Source organism: Exophiala spinifera (genome assembly GCF_000836115.1).
Source record: "Exophiala spinifera strain CBS 89968 unplaced genomic scaffold supercont1.1, whole genome shotgun sequence".
NCBI classification, from domain to species: Eukaryota; Fungi; Ascomycota; class Eurotiomycetes; order Chaetothyriales; family Herpotrichiellaceae; genus Exophiala; species Exophiala spinifera.
This window is the reverse complement of record NW_015622513.1, coordinates 1,188,105-1,202,302: the sequence shown is the minus strand read 5'-3', so window position 1 is coordinate 1,202,302 and position 14,198 is coordinate 1,188,105. Positions and strand designations below refer to the sequence as shown.

General features: G+C 54.3%; 6 protein-coding genes across 6 annotated transcripts; 2 read left to right on the top strand and 4 right to left on the bottom strand.

Moving 5' to 3' along the window:
- Positions 1–792: 792 nt before the first annotated feature.
- PV08_00454 (3-deoxy-7-phosphoheptulonate synthase) lies at positions 793–1,926 on the bottom strand (the record flags this gene model as incomplete). Its single annotated transcript, XM_016374819.1, has 1 exon — positions 793–1,926. The coding sequence occupies one exon, from the start codon at positions 1,924–1,926 to the stop codon at positions 793–795; it is 1,134 nt and encodes a 377-aa protein (XP_016240095.1).
- A 1,053-nt stretch (positions 1,927–2,979) lies between these two features.
- Positions 2,980–3,828, top strand: PV08_00453 (uncharacterized protein; the record flags this gene model as incomplete). Its single annotated transcript, XM_016374818.1, has 1 exon — positions 2,980–3,828. One exon carries the CDS (start codon positions 2,980–2,982, stop codon positions 3,826–3,828), a length of 849 nt encoding a protein of 282 aa, XP_016240094.1.
- Positions 3,829–4,401: 573 nt separating this feature from the next.
- PV08_00452 (uncharacterized protein) lies at positions 4,402–5,391 on the bottom strand (the record flags this gene model as incomplete). The annotated part of the gene is made up of 1 exon (XM_016374817.1): positions 4,402–5,391. One exon carries the CDS (start codon positions 5,389–5,391, stop codon positions 4,402–4,404), a length of 990 nt encoding a protein of 329 aa, XP_016240093.1.
- Positions 5,392–5,763: 372 nt separating this feature from the next.
- On the bottom strand, positions 5,764–6,843 carry PV08_00451 (uncharacterized protein; the record flags this gene model as incomplete). The annotated part of the gene is made up of 2 exons (XM_016374816.1): positions 5,764–5,882; positions 5,907–6,843. The coding sequence occupies 2 exons, from the start codon at positions 6,841–6,843 to the stop codon at positions 5,764–5,766; spliced, it is 1,056 nt and encodes a 351-aa protein (XP_016240092.1).
- Positions 6,844–9,295: 2,452 nt separating this feature from the next.
- Positions 9,296–10,525, bottom strand: PV08_00450 (uncharacterized protein; the record flags this gene model as incomplete). Its single annotated transcript, XM_016374815.1, has 1 exon — positions 9,296–10,525. The coding sequence occupies one exon, from the start codon at positions 10,523–10,525 to the stop codon at positions 9,296–9,298; it is 1,230 nt and encodes a 409-aa protein (XP_016240091.1).
- Positions 10,526–12,241: 1,716 nt separating this feature from the next.
- On the top strand, positions 12,242–14,158 carry PV08_00449 (uncharacterized protein; the record flags this gene model as incomplete). Its single annotated transcript, XM_016374814.1, has 2 exons — positions 12,242–12,935; positions 13,095–14,158. 2 exons carry the CDS (start codon positions 12,242–12,244, stop codon positions 14,156–14,158), a joined length of 1,758 nt encoding a protein of 585 aa, XP_016240090.1.
- Positions 14,159–14,198: the final 40 nt, after the last annotated feature.

Genomic DNA, 14,198 nt, shown 5'->3' with positions numbered 1-14,198 from the left:
GGTAGGCCATATCCAGCAAGAAGCAGGGGTTTGGGGGGTTTGATAGGTGCACGAAGATGGCTTCAGCTTGGTGGTGCTATTGCGATGTGCTTGGAAGGCAAGACGATAGGAGAGAGACAGGGGACGGGAACGAGAAGTGCTGCTTTGGACGAAGCAAACAATAACGACTTTGGGCTGGGAAATGGGCATGGAATGGCAGGGACTCGTGGCGATTGAACTGGGACAGCAGCATTATCTTATCAGGGAGCGAGCTGGCTTGATGGACCGAGCGAGTCACTAAAGTGTAGAATTATGGCATAGCACTGGTGCAGATATGGATGGACTGAACTGGCCATGAATTGTTAACAGTGTTAATAAGTTGCCTTTTCTGTCTGATCTTCGTCTCTTCATCTTTGCTGCTTTGATCCCCACGTGAAATCAAACTATGGAAATCCCCATGCATGTCCGCATTTGTAACATTCAACCATTTTAAGCGCCCCTTTTGTTGTTCCATGTCGAAGCAAGCCGGCCAGGCTAGGGAGTGAAGAAACGATTGGAGAGACTTTTTTTTCGCGAGTCCAAGTGATTTTCCACCTGCGCGTATGTACGCGGGAAGATTGAAATGCACCTCGTGGTGCCTCCCGAAAATTGGGACAAAGTGTGAGCAGGTGGCCGGTCGGTACCAGCATAGCAAAGAAACGTCGAAACACCTCGCATTATTATCTCGTTCGCTTGTGAATCTGAAGAGCAAAAAACCTGCCGTCGGTCGAATGAGGCCAATTATGTACATTGGTTTCCGTTTAGGCAGTCGTCCTAATGGTGGCCATTGACGCCGTTGGTGCCATTCTGCTGCTGCTTGGCTCTGACTTGCCGTCTCGTCCGAACGGCATCGGCGAGTTGCTCGAGAACCTCGACAGTCGTGTCCCAGTTGATGCAGGCGTCGGTGATGCTGATGCCCTTTTGCAGGCTGGCGAGGCCGCCCTCGGGGGGGACCTTTTGGTTGCCCTCGTTGATGTTGGACTCGATCATGACGGCGACGATGGCGTCCTCGCCCTGCCGGAGCTGGTCGCCGATGGCCTGGGCCACGACAGGCTGGTTCCTGTGGTCCTTTTTGGAGTTTCCGTGCGAGCAGTCGATCATCATGACTTGCGGGTGGCCCTTCTTCTTCAGCGCTTCTCTTGCGGCCTTGACGCTCTCGGCGTCGTAGTTTGTGCCCTTGGACCCGCCGCGGAGGATGACGAAGCCGTCCTCGTTGCCGCTCGTCCTGGTGATGGCCGCGAGACCCTGCTTGGTGACACCCATGAAGTGGTGGCTGGCCGCGGCGGCGCCGACGGCGTCGATGGCCACGCTGAGGGAGCCGTCTGTGCCGTTCTTGAAGCCGATGGGGAACGACAGACCAGAGGCCAGCTCGCGGTGCAGTTGCGATTCGGTGGTTCGGGCGCCAATGGCACCGAGGGAGATGAGGTCGGCGAGGAACTGGGGGGAGATGGTGTCGAGCATTTCACTGGCAATGGGGACGCCCATGGCCGTGAGGTCCGCGTAGAGTTGCCTAGACACCCGCAGGCCCTTGTTGATCTTGTAGGACTCGTCAATGTCCGGGTCGTTGATCAGCCCCTTCCAGCCGACCGTGGTCCGAGGCTTCTCGAGGTAAGCTCGCATGATTATGCACAGGTCTGGTGAGAGCTTCTCTGCAAGTTGTTTCAGCCGGCCTGCGTATTCGAGTGCTGTGGCGGGATCGTGGATCGAGCAAGGCCCGACCATGACCAGAAGTCGGTCATCGCGCTGGTGGATGATCTCTTTACATTCTTTTCGGCCCCGGGACACTGTCTCGATTGAGGCCTGGGTGGCAGGGACCTCGCTTTGGAGGAGGGCGGGAGGAATCAGAGGGTCATAGCCGAGGACTCGGACGTCTTCGTTGAGCTCAACGGGAGTGTCAATGGAAGGCATGGTGCCGGAGTGTGGGAGATGGACCTGGTCACTAGAGTTTGGCTACCGGGGAGATTTAAGGTGAGAGGGACCAGGAAAAGAAAGAAATGCAGCGGAGGATAGCGAGCTCTGTGAACGGGAGAGTAGTAAGGTAGTTTGATTGTATGTGTGTGGGAGAGGAAGAAGCAAGCAGCTCTGGACTCCTACGAGGGCATTATGATTCACGGGCTGCAAAAAAGTTCAGAACGTGGAGGGGCAGAATTCGGCGCGGCCCAAAGGCGGTGAAGAGGGTGTGGCATGAGAATTCAATCTTAGCGTCTTTGTACTGGTCCAGATCGCGCCTCAAAAGCTTAGGCCACGTGATCTCGGAGGAAATCCGGAATGGGTCAGCATTGTTCCCGCCGAACGGGGTGCGAAGGAATCCATGACGTCGCCAGTTGAGATCAAAGGGCCTAAAGCCTTTGTGGCCTAACAAGGCAGTGCAGCCTTAGGCGTTCAATATGGCCTAATAGGCCCCTCCAGTGCCCAAGTGCGGCCGGTGATCGAGGTTCTTTTAGGCGTCACACACTCCCCGGGATACCATTCATTGTAACCTACCTTGGCCAGGTAGTCATGACGTCTCGTACAGAGATTACACTGTAGGGTCATCATCTCCGCCTCATCGTTCCGCGTCTACTGCCAGCCTACATCCGCGCAGCACTCTTTCATTCCACGTCCACAACACTACCAACACGGCCTGCTCAGCCCTCTTGTCGACACTCTCATTTACCCGGAAGACTTATCATCCGGTTATCGCGCCATACGTTTTCGGTCGTTCGCCTGTTCCTCGCTTCCAAGTTCTTGCTCGCCCACGCGCCCTGGTTGGCCCTTGGTCGAGATTATCTGTGTTTCATCGGCCATTTCTGTCAACCCGCGACACCATCACTGTTTGATCGACTCCCTTTTCGAGAGGGGCTATGACACTTCCATCTGGAAACGGACATCTTATAATCTAGGGTGTCGTCGACCATTCGCCCACCAGTTCCTGCATTCCACCAGGCGACCGTTGAAAGCCTCAGCGCCGATCCAGCAATGATGGACGTTTCCCATGCCTTGCAATTCAATGCTGCTCTGCACAAGCGGAAACGGGGAACTGATGACACGAGCGATCAATCCTTGACGCGGAGCCCAAAAAGAAGGCCGACCAAGTGTCTGCCGATTCGTTTATCTCCTCCCACCAGATCCCAGCCACAGTCCCGGGCCTACTCAACCTTTACCTCCATCTACCAACAACCACCGACCCCGGTAGATACTTCGGAGGATGAAAGCCCTTCTGAGCCCAACGACGACAGTCATTGGCCCAGCCGGTCTCGCACAGCTCTTCGCGAGTCTCAAGGAAGTGATTCCAGCACGTCCTCGATGCAAGCACAGTATGGAGAATCCGATGCGATGGACATGGACGTGAACCCGCCCACTATCCGGAGGGCTCGTTCGAACGACATTATACCCCCGCCTCGTGACAGCAACTTCTTGAGCACCATGGACAGATTTGCCAGAGAAAGAGTGCCAACCCCGATCAGCAGCCATTTCGACAACCGAGTCGCGGACCTGCCCAGTGTCCCTCGACATCAGTTCCCGCCCTTGCGCACTAACCTCAGTCCGATGATCGAGCAAGACTCCTGGATCGGCAAAGATGGACTACCGAGCCCTGTAGAAGATCACGACCCAGACAGCATGATGGTTGATCAAAGCAATGGCGGAGTTGGCGGTGGAGAATCACCGACTGCTGCTGCGCGTTGGGAGGACAGCTTTGGCCTTCAATTTGATGGCGCCCCCAGTCCTGGGAAGGCAAGAAGCGCAAGACTGCACATGGGATTTCTCAGCGGCTGTGACAAGTGTATTCAGAAGGTACCCGGCCACTACAGCCACATCCTGTGGTCATGAATGGGCCATTTGTATGATGATAATGACAACAACGAAATGACGATGGCACGAAGGACATGAGTATGGCATGCATTGTTTATACAACCAACCACGAACAACAGTGGGGGGGAAACCACATTTAGAGCACTGGTTGATTTTCGCCGGGTTGATTTGCATTAGGAGGGGGCGAGCTCTCAATCCTTAAGGTTGCTATCGCACGAAAGGTAGACAGTGGGACATCCGATGCGCAGCGCTACTTGCATCATGACTACTCGAGCAGCTGTAGGCTTATTGACGACAATGACATTATGGACCATGGCATGAAGACCCCAAGCACTTTGTACATGTATATTCTCCGTGCCAACAGTCCGCCACAACGCATCTTGCTTTGCTTGATGAGACAGCCATGAACAAATTGCTGGAGGTGAAACGTATCGATTGGCATAACGCTATGCAGCCCTTTCCCCTTTCTGGCGTTTGTAAAAAGAAAATAATACAGGGAAAAAAAAGTTGGAAAGCTGACCGTCTGTCCACGCTCCCCCTGTGCCGGGGTATTGTAATATCACACTTTTTTTTTTCGTAGGCAAGCCAGCCCTAAGATTTACTCCCTCTCAGCCAGCTCAGCCACCCTTGACTCTGCGTCGAAGGGGACACCACGGCCCGTGAGACATTATCGGCAAGCTGGTCCAGAGGTCCTCCCACCGGGGCCGTCCGTGGGACGACCTCGTTCTCGCCAGGCCTTAGCTCATCCCCGGCCGCGGCCTTGACGTATTCCATCTTATCCAACGGCACAGGGCGGCCCTTGGCGTCGAGTCCGACGCCCTTGACGTTCGTCGACGTCACAGCGACAGGTCTGACCTCGCCCTCGACAAAGGTCTCGTCGGTCGCGGAGGGGGAACTGGACCTCTGCTGCCTCCTCGCCCGCCGGGCTTCACGCTCTTGCTTCTCCTCCTCGGTCTCGGTACCCATCTGGCCCGCGGCGGCGTTGGCGCTCATGATGCTCTTCAGCCTGCTCCAGTAGCTCTCGCTCTTCTTGCGCTCGACCTCGCGTTTCCGCGCCGCCTCCATCTCCTCGCCAGCCCGCTCCTGCTCGAGGAGGTGGAGCTGTTCGGCCGTGGCGTCGCCGCGGAGGAAGGCCTGTCGCGCGGCGTCGAGGCGGTCGAGTTCCCGTTCGATCCACGCCCGTTTCTGGCGGCGGTTGTGCGCGATGAGGCTCGTCGTTCCGTAGGCCGCGACCACGACCGTCACCCCGGCGAACAGGATGAGACCATAGGCCGTGAAGCGGTGGGCACGGTCGGCCCACACCCGTCCACCCTCGATCACCCGTTCTAGAGGCGACGACGACGCTTGGTCGCGGGCGAGCCGGGCGGCGGCGCGGAGACGCGCGACCTTTTCCTGGGGTGTTTCGTTGTGCGAGGGTGTGGAGCGTGGAGATTGTGCTGACGGTGATGATGATGATGGTGTCGAGGATGGCCGTGAGGCGGGCTGGTAAGTAAATGTGGTGGACGACGACGAGGGTCGCTGCATGGCGTGTGGAGTGGTCGAGGTGAAGCGGGTGAAGGTGTCGGATGCCGGTCGGGCCATCCTGGGTGCGAAGATTTTCATGGCGACGACGGGTCTGAACGGACGAGGGGGATTCAACCGGTGATGTTACAGGGACATGGGTTGAGAAGACGATGCGTCATATGGTGTACAGCAGTTGTAACGAGGGCGTTGGGCAGAAGAACGAGACCGACAGATGAAGATTAAAGGGCCAGCAAGTCGTGAAGAAATTCTGAAGCTGCAGCAAGCAAAGCATGACGGCTGCTCGAAAGCTTCGGGTGGAGCATGATTGGGCTTCGGTTACGGCGGGCGACAGGTGCATCGAGTTGCAGATCAAATCAGACCACTTTCTATCATACTCTGTATCAGACTTAAAATTCCTAGCTTGCCGACTGTCATCTGTATCGCATCTAACTAGTACTGACTTCCGGTTTCATCGCCCTCTATGGCCTGGTCAGAGATAGATAGCTGCATCCATGCTCGGAGGACTTTCCATGACAATACGTTGCTCTCCATAACCTGCGTGTCGGTCCCTAATTCTCGCCCATGTTACTTACCACCAGCAAGGAGACCCTTCTTCGACAAAACAGCCTTGATGGTCTCGTCTACATTTCCTTCGGGAAGACCCAACTTCTTGTTCCACAGAAGGCCTTTCTTGGAATATTCACAGAACCCTCCTTCGTTCAACATGATCAACACGATGCCCTCATATGACCCTCGTACCCAGACGTCGCCTTTGTCTGGGTCAGACTTTATCTTCTCTTGCGAAGATTTCCTGAAATCTTCCTTCTTCGCATATTGGACCTGGATTTTGTTCCCAGTGAGATCCTGTAAAGTCTTCAACATCTGGTTCTGTGTCAAGGTGAAGCTGTTGAGGTAGACGTATTGATTGGCAGTAGCGTCGAGATGCTCGGCGGACAAGACTGCAGCGACTGCTCGCCCGATTTGGTCCAGATTCGTCGCCTCGAATTCAACGTCACCGCCGTCGAAAATGGTCATGGTTTTCTCTGCCAGGTTCAGACCGAGCACACCAGGGACATCGAAGATGGCATCGAAGAATGCACCCACGATGATGGCGCTCCATGACATCCCAGTGTCTTGCTTTGACTTGAGGTAGGCGACAATCTCCGTCTTGGTGCCCGCGGGTGGAGCGATCTCGGCAACAGCAGGGTCTGAAGTGTCGACTCCGTACTCTGACGGGATGAAACGGCGGACCCCGGCTTCGATGGCAGCATCGATGATGGTGAGTTGCTGGCCCACGAATAATGTAGTGATTGCCGACACCACCGCGTCCTGTCCTCTGAAGGCTGCAACAAGCGAGTCGTGGGAGTAGTCGGTCTTGATGCCTCTTGCGCCATCGGGGACTTGGGCATTCGATGATGCACGGCTGAGGACGGATACTTCGAATCCAGAACGGAGCAAGGCCCGAGTGATCTCTCCGCCGGTCAGGCCAGAGCCTCCCACAACGACCACTTTCTTGATCGGTGTTGACATTGTGATGATAGCCCTGGTATGTGGATTGCAGAGAGCTCTGTCAGCAGAATGAAGAAGAATACTGTACTTGCTTTGGTCTTGAGAAGGGCCAGTCCTCGCATTTTATACCTGGCAGAGCCCAGGAGGCATTGCGGTTTAGTGATCATGTCCACATACATACCCGATTTCAAAGCACCGGCCTCTTGACTACCAATGGGTTCCTGCGCGTAAGCCGCACCGGCCAAAAGCCATCAGAACAGGCAGCCTCGCATTCTTCATGAGGAGCCAAGGTGTAGGACCTCTCGACAGACAGCCTGTAGATTGTGAGGACAACATATGACCATGAGTTTTGTTCATGCGTACTGCATAAGCCATAAGCCAACTGCCGGAGTGGAAACATAGCTCTTCCCTGTGACAAAGATGATTGGCCCATGCTCCCCAGTTCATCACAACTTCAGGGGCTCTGGGCCTAGTGGGCGCTGACCCACTTGCCTGGGGAAAACCTTTTTATCACTCCAGATCTGACCGATTGGCATCCTGCTTGTACGCGTGTTTCTCAACCCTTCAAAGCATCTTCAAAAACTCACCGCTGTTCGTGCGTAAGAGGATCGGAGATATGGCCCTGAGGAAGACCAGCCCGTAATTTCAACAGTAGCGTGAGAACTGGCCGATGATGGATCTCGGAAAATGTTCTGTTGTTCTCAACCTCGGGACGATCGTCCGGGAGAGTCCCTCTGTGGCATAGATGCGCTCTTGAATCTCTGGGAGCACGCGAAGGACACAAATCGGTCAACAGCACTGCTGCTACTCGCCATCCCAAGAAGCTCATATCAAAGCCAAAGCAATTCTGACATGATGCGAATGCATGGTGCCTTTTGTCGCTCAGCGCTCTTCTTCCCGAGATCTCTCACGGGCACCAATGTTACAACTCACTCCACGGGCTATCACCCTGTCCAACAGAACAAAGATCCACGATATGGCGGGATGATCAGCGTCTTCTCAGTGTCCAAGAGTTGAAATGAGCTTTCATATCCGAGTATGAGACGTCGGGGCTTGCATATTTCAAGTGGTCATCCTCTCCAGAGTCAGCCTTTCTTCCCGGTGGTCGAGATACAACTGGACATTTCTGGAACGCAGGCCAAGGCCCCTGTAGGTAAGAACAACGCGGTACTCGGACCGTGTCGTCGGTAAAGCCCACTGGTACCAACGCGTACCCCCCGGTTCGCGCTGAAGAGTGAATGGTTGGCCTCCCCACCCAGCACCAAGCGACCTATCAAAATAATTCAGGGCGAAATCAAAGGTTATCAATGACTTTTGCAGAATTTCCCTCAACATTCACACATCTCTCGGACCGCGGTGGCCCAAGTGGTAACACTTGAGGTTCAACACTGCGGAAAAAGAAACTGCGCCTGTGTGGTGTCAGTGGATTTTGAGTTCGGGCTCTGCGCCGTCTCAGGCTCCCGGGGGGGAGTACTCTGCCTTAATGGCCTCACACGGAGGTCTAGTGGGGTGATTCTCTGCCGAAACGTTCGAGAAAAAACCACCGGGTTTTCCCTCGGTCTGGGCGTCAGCTGCCCAGCGTGCAGCGTGGCCTCCAGACTAGAGTTTTTGCTTCATTGTGAAGAAGATGAGTTGGTATTCTTTTTTCTTTTTGTTGTAGAAGTACATGAGGATCGAGTGCTCTTTCCATCAGTACCCCGATCGTAAAGGGCCATGGTTCTTTTTTATTTTTGATTGTGGCGAGACTGTGATTCGAACGCGGCTCATATCGCTGATGGAAGACTAGGTACTGACTCAGACACTCTGCTACCAATGACCACAACGAGACCCGAACACATCCACTGTTACTGAGTGACGGGCAATGCTCCCCCAACATATCTTGCTCGCCGAGAGCGTAGGACATGTATAGTCCCTGACGAAATTCCTTGTGTGTGGTGGTGAGTGCTCTCAACGACATTCGAACACCTTGTGACTTTGGGGCCCGGAACTGTTACGCAGTTTTTGCCGGGGATCACAACGAGCTTTCGAACACTCCCAGCTACATTTATTGTTTGGAGAGTCGGCCGAAAAATTCATGTGCTGGAGCACATTGGTCCCTACAATGCACCACGCAAATATCCTGATGGTGAACGATCGCAGCGAGACTCGAACACTATCGGCAATGAGTGCGTACGGGCAGATAGTCAGCTTGGCTGTGCACCGGTATCTGCACAGCACGAAACCGTCTAGCTCTCAGCGATAGACAGGTAATTGTTCACGCATGGTGTCCTGATCAAACCATCACTCACACCCCAAGACAACAGAAGAGACTTCCTTCGATTGCAATGAGTTTAAATCCGACATTCGATCGTGGCCTGACAACCTGGGTTCGTTGTGTCATTACTTTCAATACTATGTGAATTCAGGTAATATATGTCCGGGGATCTAGGGTATATGATTCTCGACATGCTCTCCCCTTATCCCTCATTACGTCCTAGCCCCCGATCGAACTCGCTTTAGCCTCGTAAGCCTTGTGCTCCCTCTCAATTTCATACTTCACCCACACGAATGTCGTGATGGCCCACACGGCAATCCAGGCAAACAATACGCCTAGACTCAAACCAAATGCGATGTGGAAAGAGACGGACCAAACGATGGCCGACAGACATCCAACGTAAATGCAGATTCCCAACATCCACCACAAGGTCAATTGCACGAACAATCTGCGGAAGGCTTCGTTGGATTCATAACGGTCGTTGTATCGGACGCGGAACTCTCGATCCTGCAAGCCATCCACGGCGATGAAGTCTTCGGCGGCGTAATAGATAAACGGTCGCAACCTCGTCCCTCGGGGTTGTGAATTGATGCCGATGGGGATATTAAACGGATAGATGGTGGTGATCAACATGAGGCATCCGAGGAAGGTCATCAGGAATGCCGGCGAATAGAGATACAGCTTGGGGATCTCCAGACTGCTCGCCACGACGAAAGGGATGAGCGACGTGATCAGGGACACGGCGTAGACCCATGACGTTGCGTCAAGCTCCCAACGACTCCGGGATAGTAGAGGAGCACACTCCTCGCGGTGCATGAACAGCCGCCACGCACGAGCGAGCAGGATCCAGAGTTCGCCGACGCCGAACGAGGCGATGGCGCTCCCGAGAATGTCATGGTCGAACTCCTTCTCGGGGATCGGACATGGCTGTTGATCCGGGAACTGGTCTCGGCATTGTCGGTTCCTGTCGTGTCTGTGACTGTGGTACCAGGTGTAGTAGATGATGCACGGGACGACCAGGTCGAAAACGAGGATCATCGGGAGACCCAAGGTGATACCGAGGTGTTGCCATGGATGCGCCTTTTTTTGAGCCAGCTTTGTTTCTTTCTTCTTCAGCTTGGGAAGAGCGGCGTTTGTCTTTTCGGGATCGAGCGTCCTCATATTCGACAGACTGTTCGCGCTCGCCGCATAGCTGCCTCCGCATCGCGACGAGCTCAATCTAGGTGGTGGGGCGGGCCGATCTGCTACGACCTCGTCCAATTTCGATTGTACCTCTTCTGTGGCGCCATTGACTCCGTCTTCCGAAGCCGCGGTTGTGTCTCCTTGCAGCGTCTCTAGGCTCGAGGTGCTATTGACCGCTTGGTCTCGAGACTTGACTTGTTGGACTGCGTGGTCGGTGACTTCCACTCCATCTCGCGAGGCTGTTTCTGGCGGAGTCGATTGGCTCATGATGTTGATTGCCTTTGGACAACTTGGCTGGGTCTGGCAATGTCATGTACTGTATGGACGAGGGATGCAGTGGCACTTTCAGCTCCCCCGACGAACCTCGCATCCACCCCCCGGTGTCCCGTGATGGAGTCTCTATATACAGGTATGTGCTATTGAGAAATGCGTTGTCGAGTGAAAGGGCATCATATGGCTAGAAAGGAGAGAGAGCCAAGCGCACGCGTACGACAAAGAGAAGGCCGTGGGCAGGAAAGAGTGGCCATGTTAGAAGTAATGATTGCGCCCATTCTTCTTCAAGTACTCACTCTCCGTAGCAGTCTCTGCAGTGGTGACTCAGCAATATCAATGCCGTCGAGCCCGGACTTTCTCATCTCTCGTTGCTGAGAAAATTGATTTCCGCCTTCTATCCACTTCGGAGTATTTTGTGTTGTTGGTGACTAGAAAGGGAAACACTGACTAATGGAAGAGCACCAAGATCTCCCGGGCAGCTCCGGGTGGTTTTATGTGGGCTTTGTACTCTTGTAGGCGAGTGATTCAAGCCGGGGGCTGATCGTTGGACCCAGGGCATCCATTGAGCCCGAAGAGACAGGTGGAGAGGCCCCTATTCCGTAAGCCGCCTATAACTTTTTAAGGGGCCACCAGCTTGACGACCTTGCTCCGGGTGAGGCCACCAGGCTAATAGTTTAAAGGGTGCCAAACTCACCTAATCCCGAGTTTCCTCCCGTACATGGCCCGTGGACAAGTACAGAAGTCCGTACAAATTGCTCCATATCTTCATCACGCCTCGTGGACAGGCGTCCGGAAGTAATGTATGTACTGTACGTAGGTATCTGTTGCTGTGCGAGCTGGTAGGCTGAAGAAGAATAGACAGCGTGACACAGCATCTCTCATGGACGAATCGTTCTGCACTCACAAAACTCCTTTGATGCCGATGACCTGCGAAGAAACGTTTCTGATGCAGCACCTGAAACAGGGAGTAAGCAGGACGTGACGTTTTTGGGGAAAACCCGCACTCATTTGTATCGAAGGACCGAGCAGCTAGCCCTTGGAAGTCGGTGAAGCTTGGAACATGTTACATACACATCATGGGAACAGTCAATTTACCTGTTCTTACTCCAGACTCGCATGATCAATTATATGTAGTCACTCGTATCAGGACTTAATGCACGCCACAGGTGGTACATTTGAGTTGTCGTCGTCACTCTAGAGCAGAAACATTACTGTACATAGTCTGACCATTACAAAGTATCCATACGGAGCAGTCTTTGTGTTTTGCGAGAATGGTGAGACTTGTTCGACTCATGCATACAGTTACCTCAGGGTGTCTTCAACGGGTATCTCGTATTCGTATTCGTATTCGTATTCGTATTCGTACCTGTCACAGCTCCAGTTCTGCCCATTACTTACATAATCCGCCACGTTGTTCCTCGTCCATACAAGAAAAGCTTCCTCGCTCCCTGCTCGTATTTCATTCATGGATTGGGCCGTTTGTTGACTGGTCAGTGGAATTGACATTATACCATACGGAGTTCGAACTCCGCTACTCCATTTTGGAGTAAGTTGTTTCTCGCCTCGTACTCCGTAGACGACAACAGCCTCGTTCTGTCGACTTCCGCACCGACTCCGGAGTACTGTGGCTGCTTCCATTCTGCGTCCCGAACTCACCACCACATTCCACAAGGTACATTGGCACAACGCACCTCCGTCTTCCCTCCAGCCATGTCGTATTTTGTCAGCCCCGAATTCGCACGGGTGGTCGTGCTGGGCTCCATCACGAGTCTCCAGATGACATGGCGCCGCCTCGTCAACGAGCTCGTCCCGACACCCTATCTCGACGAGGTATTCCACATCCCCCAGGTCCAGGCATACTGGCAGGGGAAATGGTCGCAGTGGGATCCCAAAATCACCACGCCGCCGGGCCTCTACGTCTTCTCGTTCCTGGTCAACTCGACCCGGGACTTTTTCTACCACAACTTCGACCCGTCGATAAGCGAGTGGCGGGCCATCAATGTCTTTCTGCTGTACCTGTTGATCTTCGCCCTGTACATCCTGGCCGCCGTGGGGAGGAAGACGGTCAACCACCACAGCGTGCTCCAGCGCGAGTTCAGCATCATCGTGTTTCCTCTGTTATTCTTCTTTTCAGCCTTGTACTACACCGACTTGTTCAGCGTCTTCACCGTCGTCGTCGCGCACATATTCTGGTCCGCATCCACATCTGCCACCACAGGCCGACGGAAGGCGCTGTACCAATTCCTACATCTCGTCACGGGCCTCGTGTCGCTGTCGAGCAGACAGACCAACATCTTTTGGGTGGCGGTGTACCTCGGTGGTCTGCAGGTGGTGGAGAGTGTCAAGAGCAACATTGGAATCAGCAAGGTCCATGATCCTCCCATTTCTGAAGCATTTTTTGAAGGTATGCATATATACTACGCACTACTACGCACTACTACCTTTCCATTTCTCCCCCCTCTCCCTCCCTCTCTCTCTCTCCTCTCGTATGTACCATGGCATCGTTTTCGTTTGATTCATTTGGATATCTTCTAACAATACTCGTGTGTATGTGTCTTCGCAGACTTCCCAATCACAAGCATCTCGATAGCGCAATCCGCCATCACCATGATCCCCCACCTCCTTCTTGACCTGTGGCCGCACCTCGCTCTCCTCGCCAGCTTCGCGGGCTTTGTCGTCTGGAACGGCGGCGTCGTCCTTGGCGACAAGGACAACCACATCGCCACCGTCCACCTCCCGCAGATGCTGTACATCTGGCCGTTCATCGTCTTCTTCTCGTGGCCCGTCCTTCTTCCGCAACTGTGCCACCTGGCGGAATTCCGCCGCCCCCACCAGCTGCCCCGACTGAGCGTGGCGCTCGCCTTCGTCGCCTTCATGCTCGCCGTCGTCCACTTCAACACCATCGTCCACCCCTTCACCCTCGCCGACAACCGCCACTACACCTTCTACGTCTTCCGCATCCTCCTCCGACCCCGTCATTCGTGGATCAAATACGCCGTCGTGCCGATCTACCTGTTTTGTGCGTTCCTCGTGCTAGGCGCACTAGGCGGACCGACGTCGTCTTCGTCGTCCTCCTCATTGTCGTCGTCTTCGCCGGCGACACGCATCTTGTACACGCACCAAGACACAGTGTGCGTGAGCTTCACGCTCGTCTGGCTCCTCGCGACGTCCTTGTCGCTTGTGACCGCCCCGCTCGTCGAACCGAGATACTTCCTCATCCCGTGGCTGATGTGGAGACTAGCCGTGCCAGAGTACATGCCTAGTCCCAGTATCAGTAATAGTGGTCCCGACGACGACGCGTTGAATGTGAACGCGGCGCCGGAGCTGGCGCAGGATCAAGAGAAGGAGAAGAGGAAGAAGAAGGAGACCACCGAGACCGGCGCAATCGCCACGGCCAAAAAGCACGACGCCGTCTTGAGCACCGGTACTGCCGCTGCCGCTGCAGCTTCAACGCGCCACCCACAACCATCACTGTTTCAAAGACTGTTGAGAACGGCAGCCTCTTATTCCATCTGGTTGGAATTCCTCTGGTACATGCTGATCAATCTAGCCACGTGCTACACGTTTCTACACCGGGGGTTCGAGTGGCCGCAGGAGCCTGGAAATGTACAGAGATTCATGTGGTAGACCGATAGTAACGAGGTACTACCTGCCTCAGTATGTCACT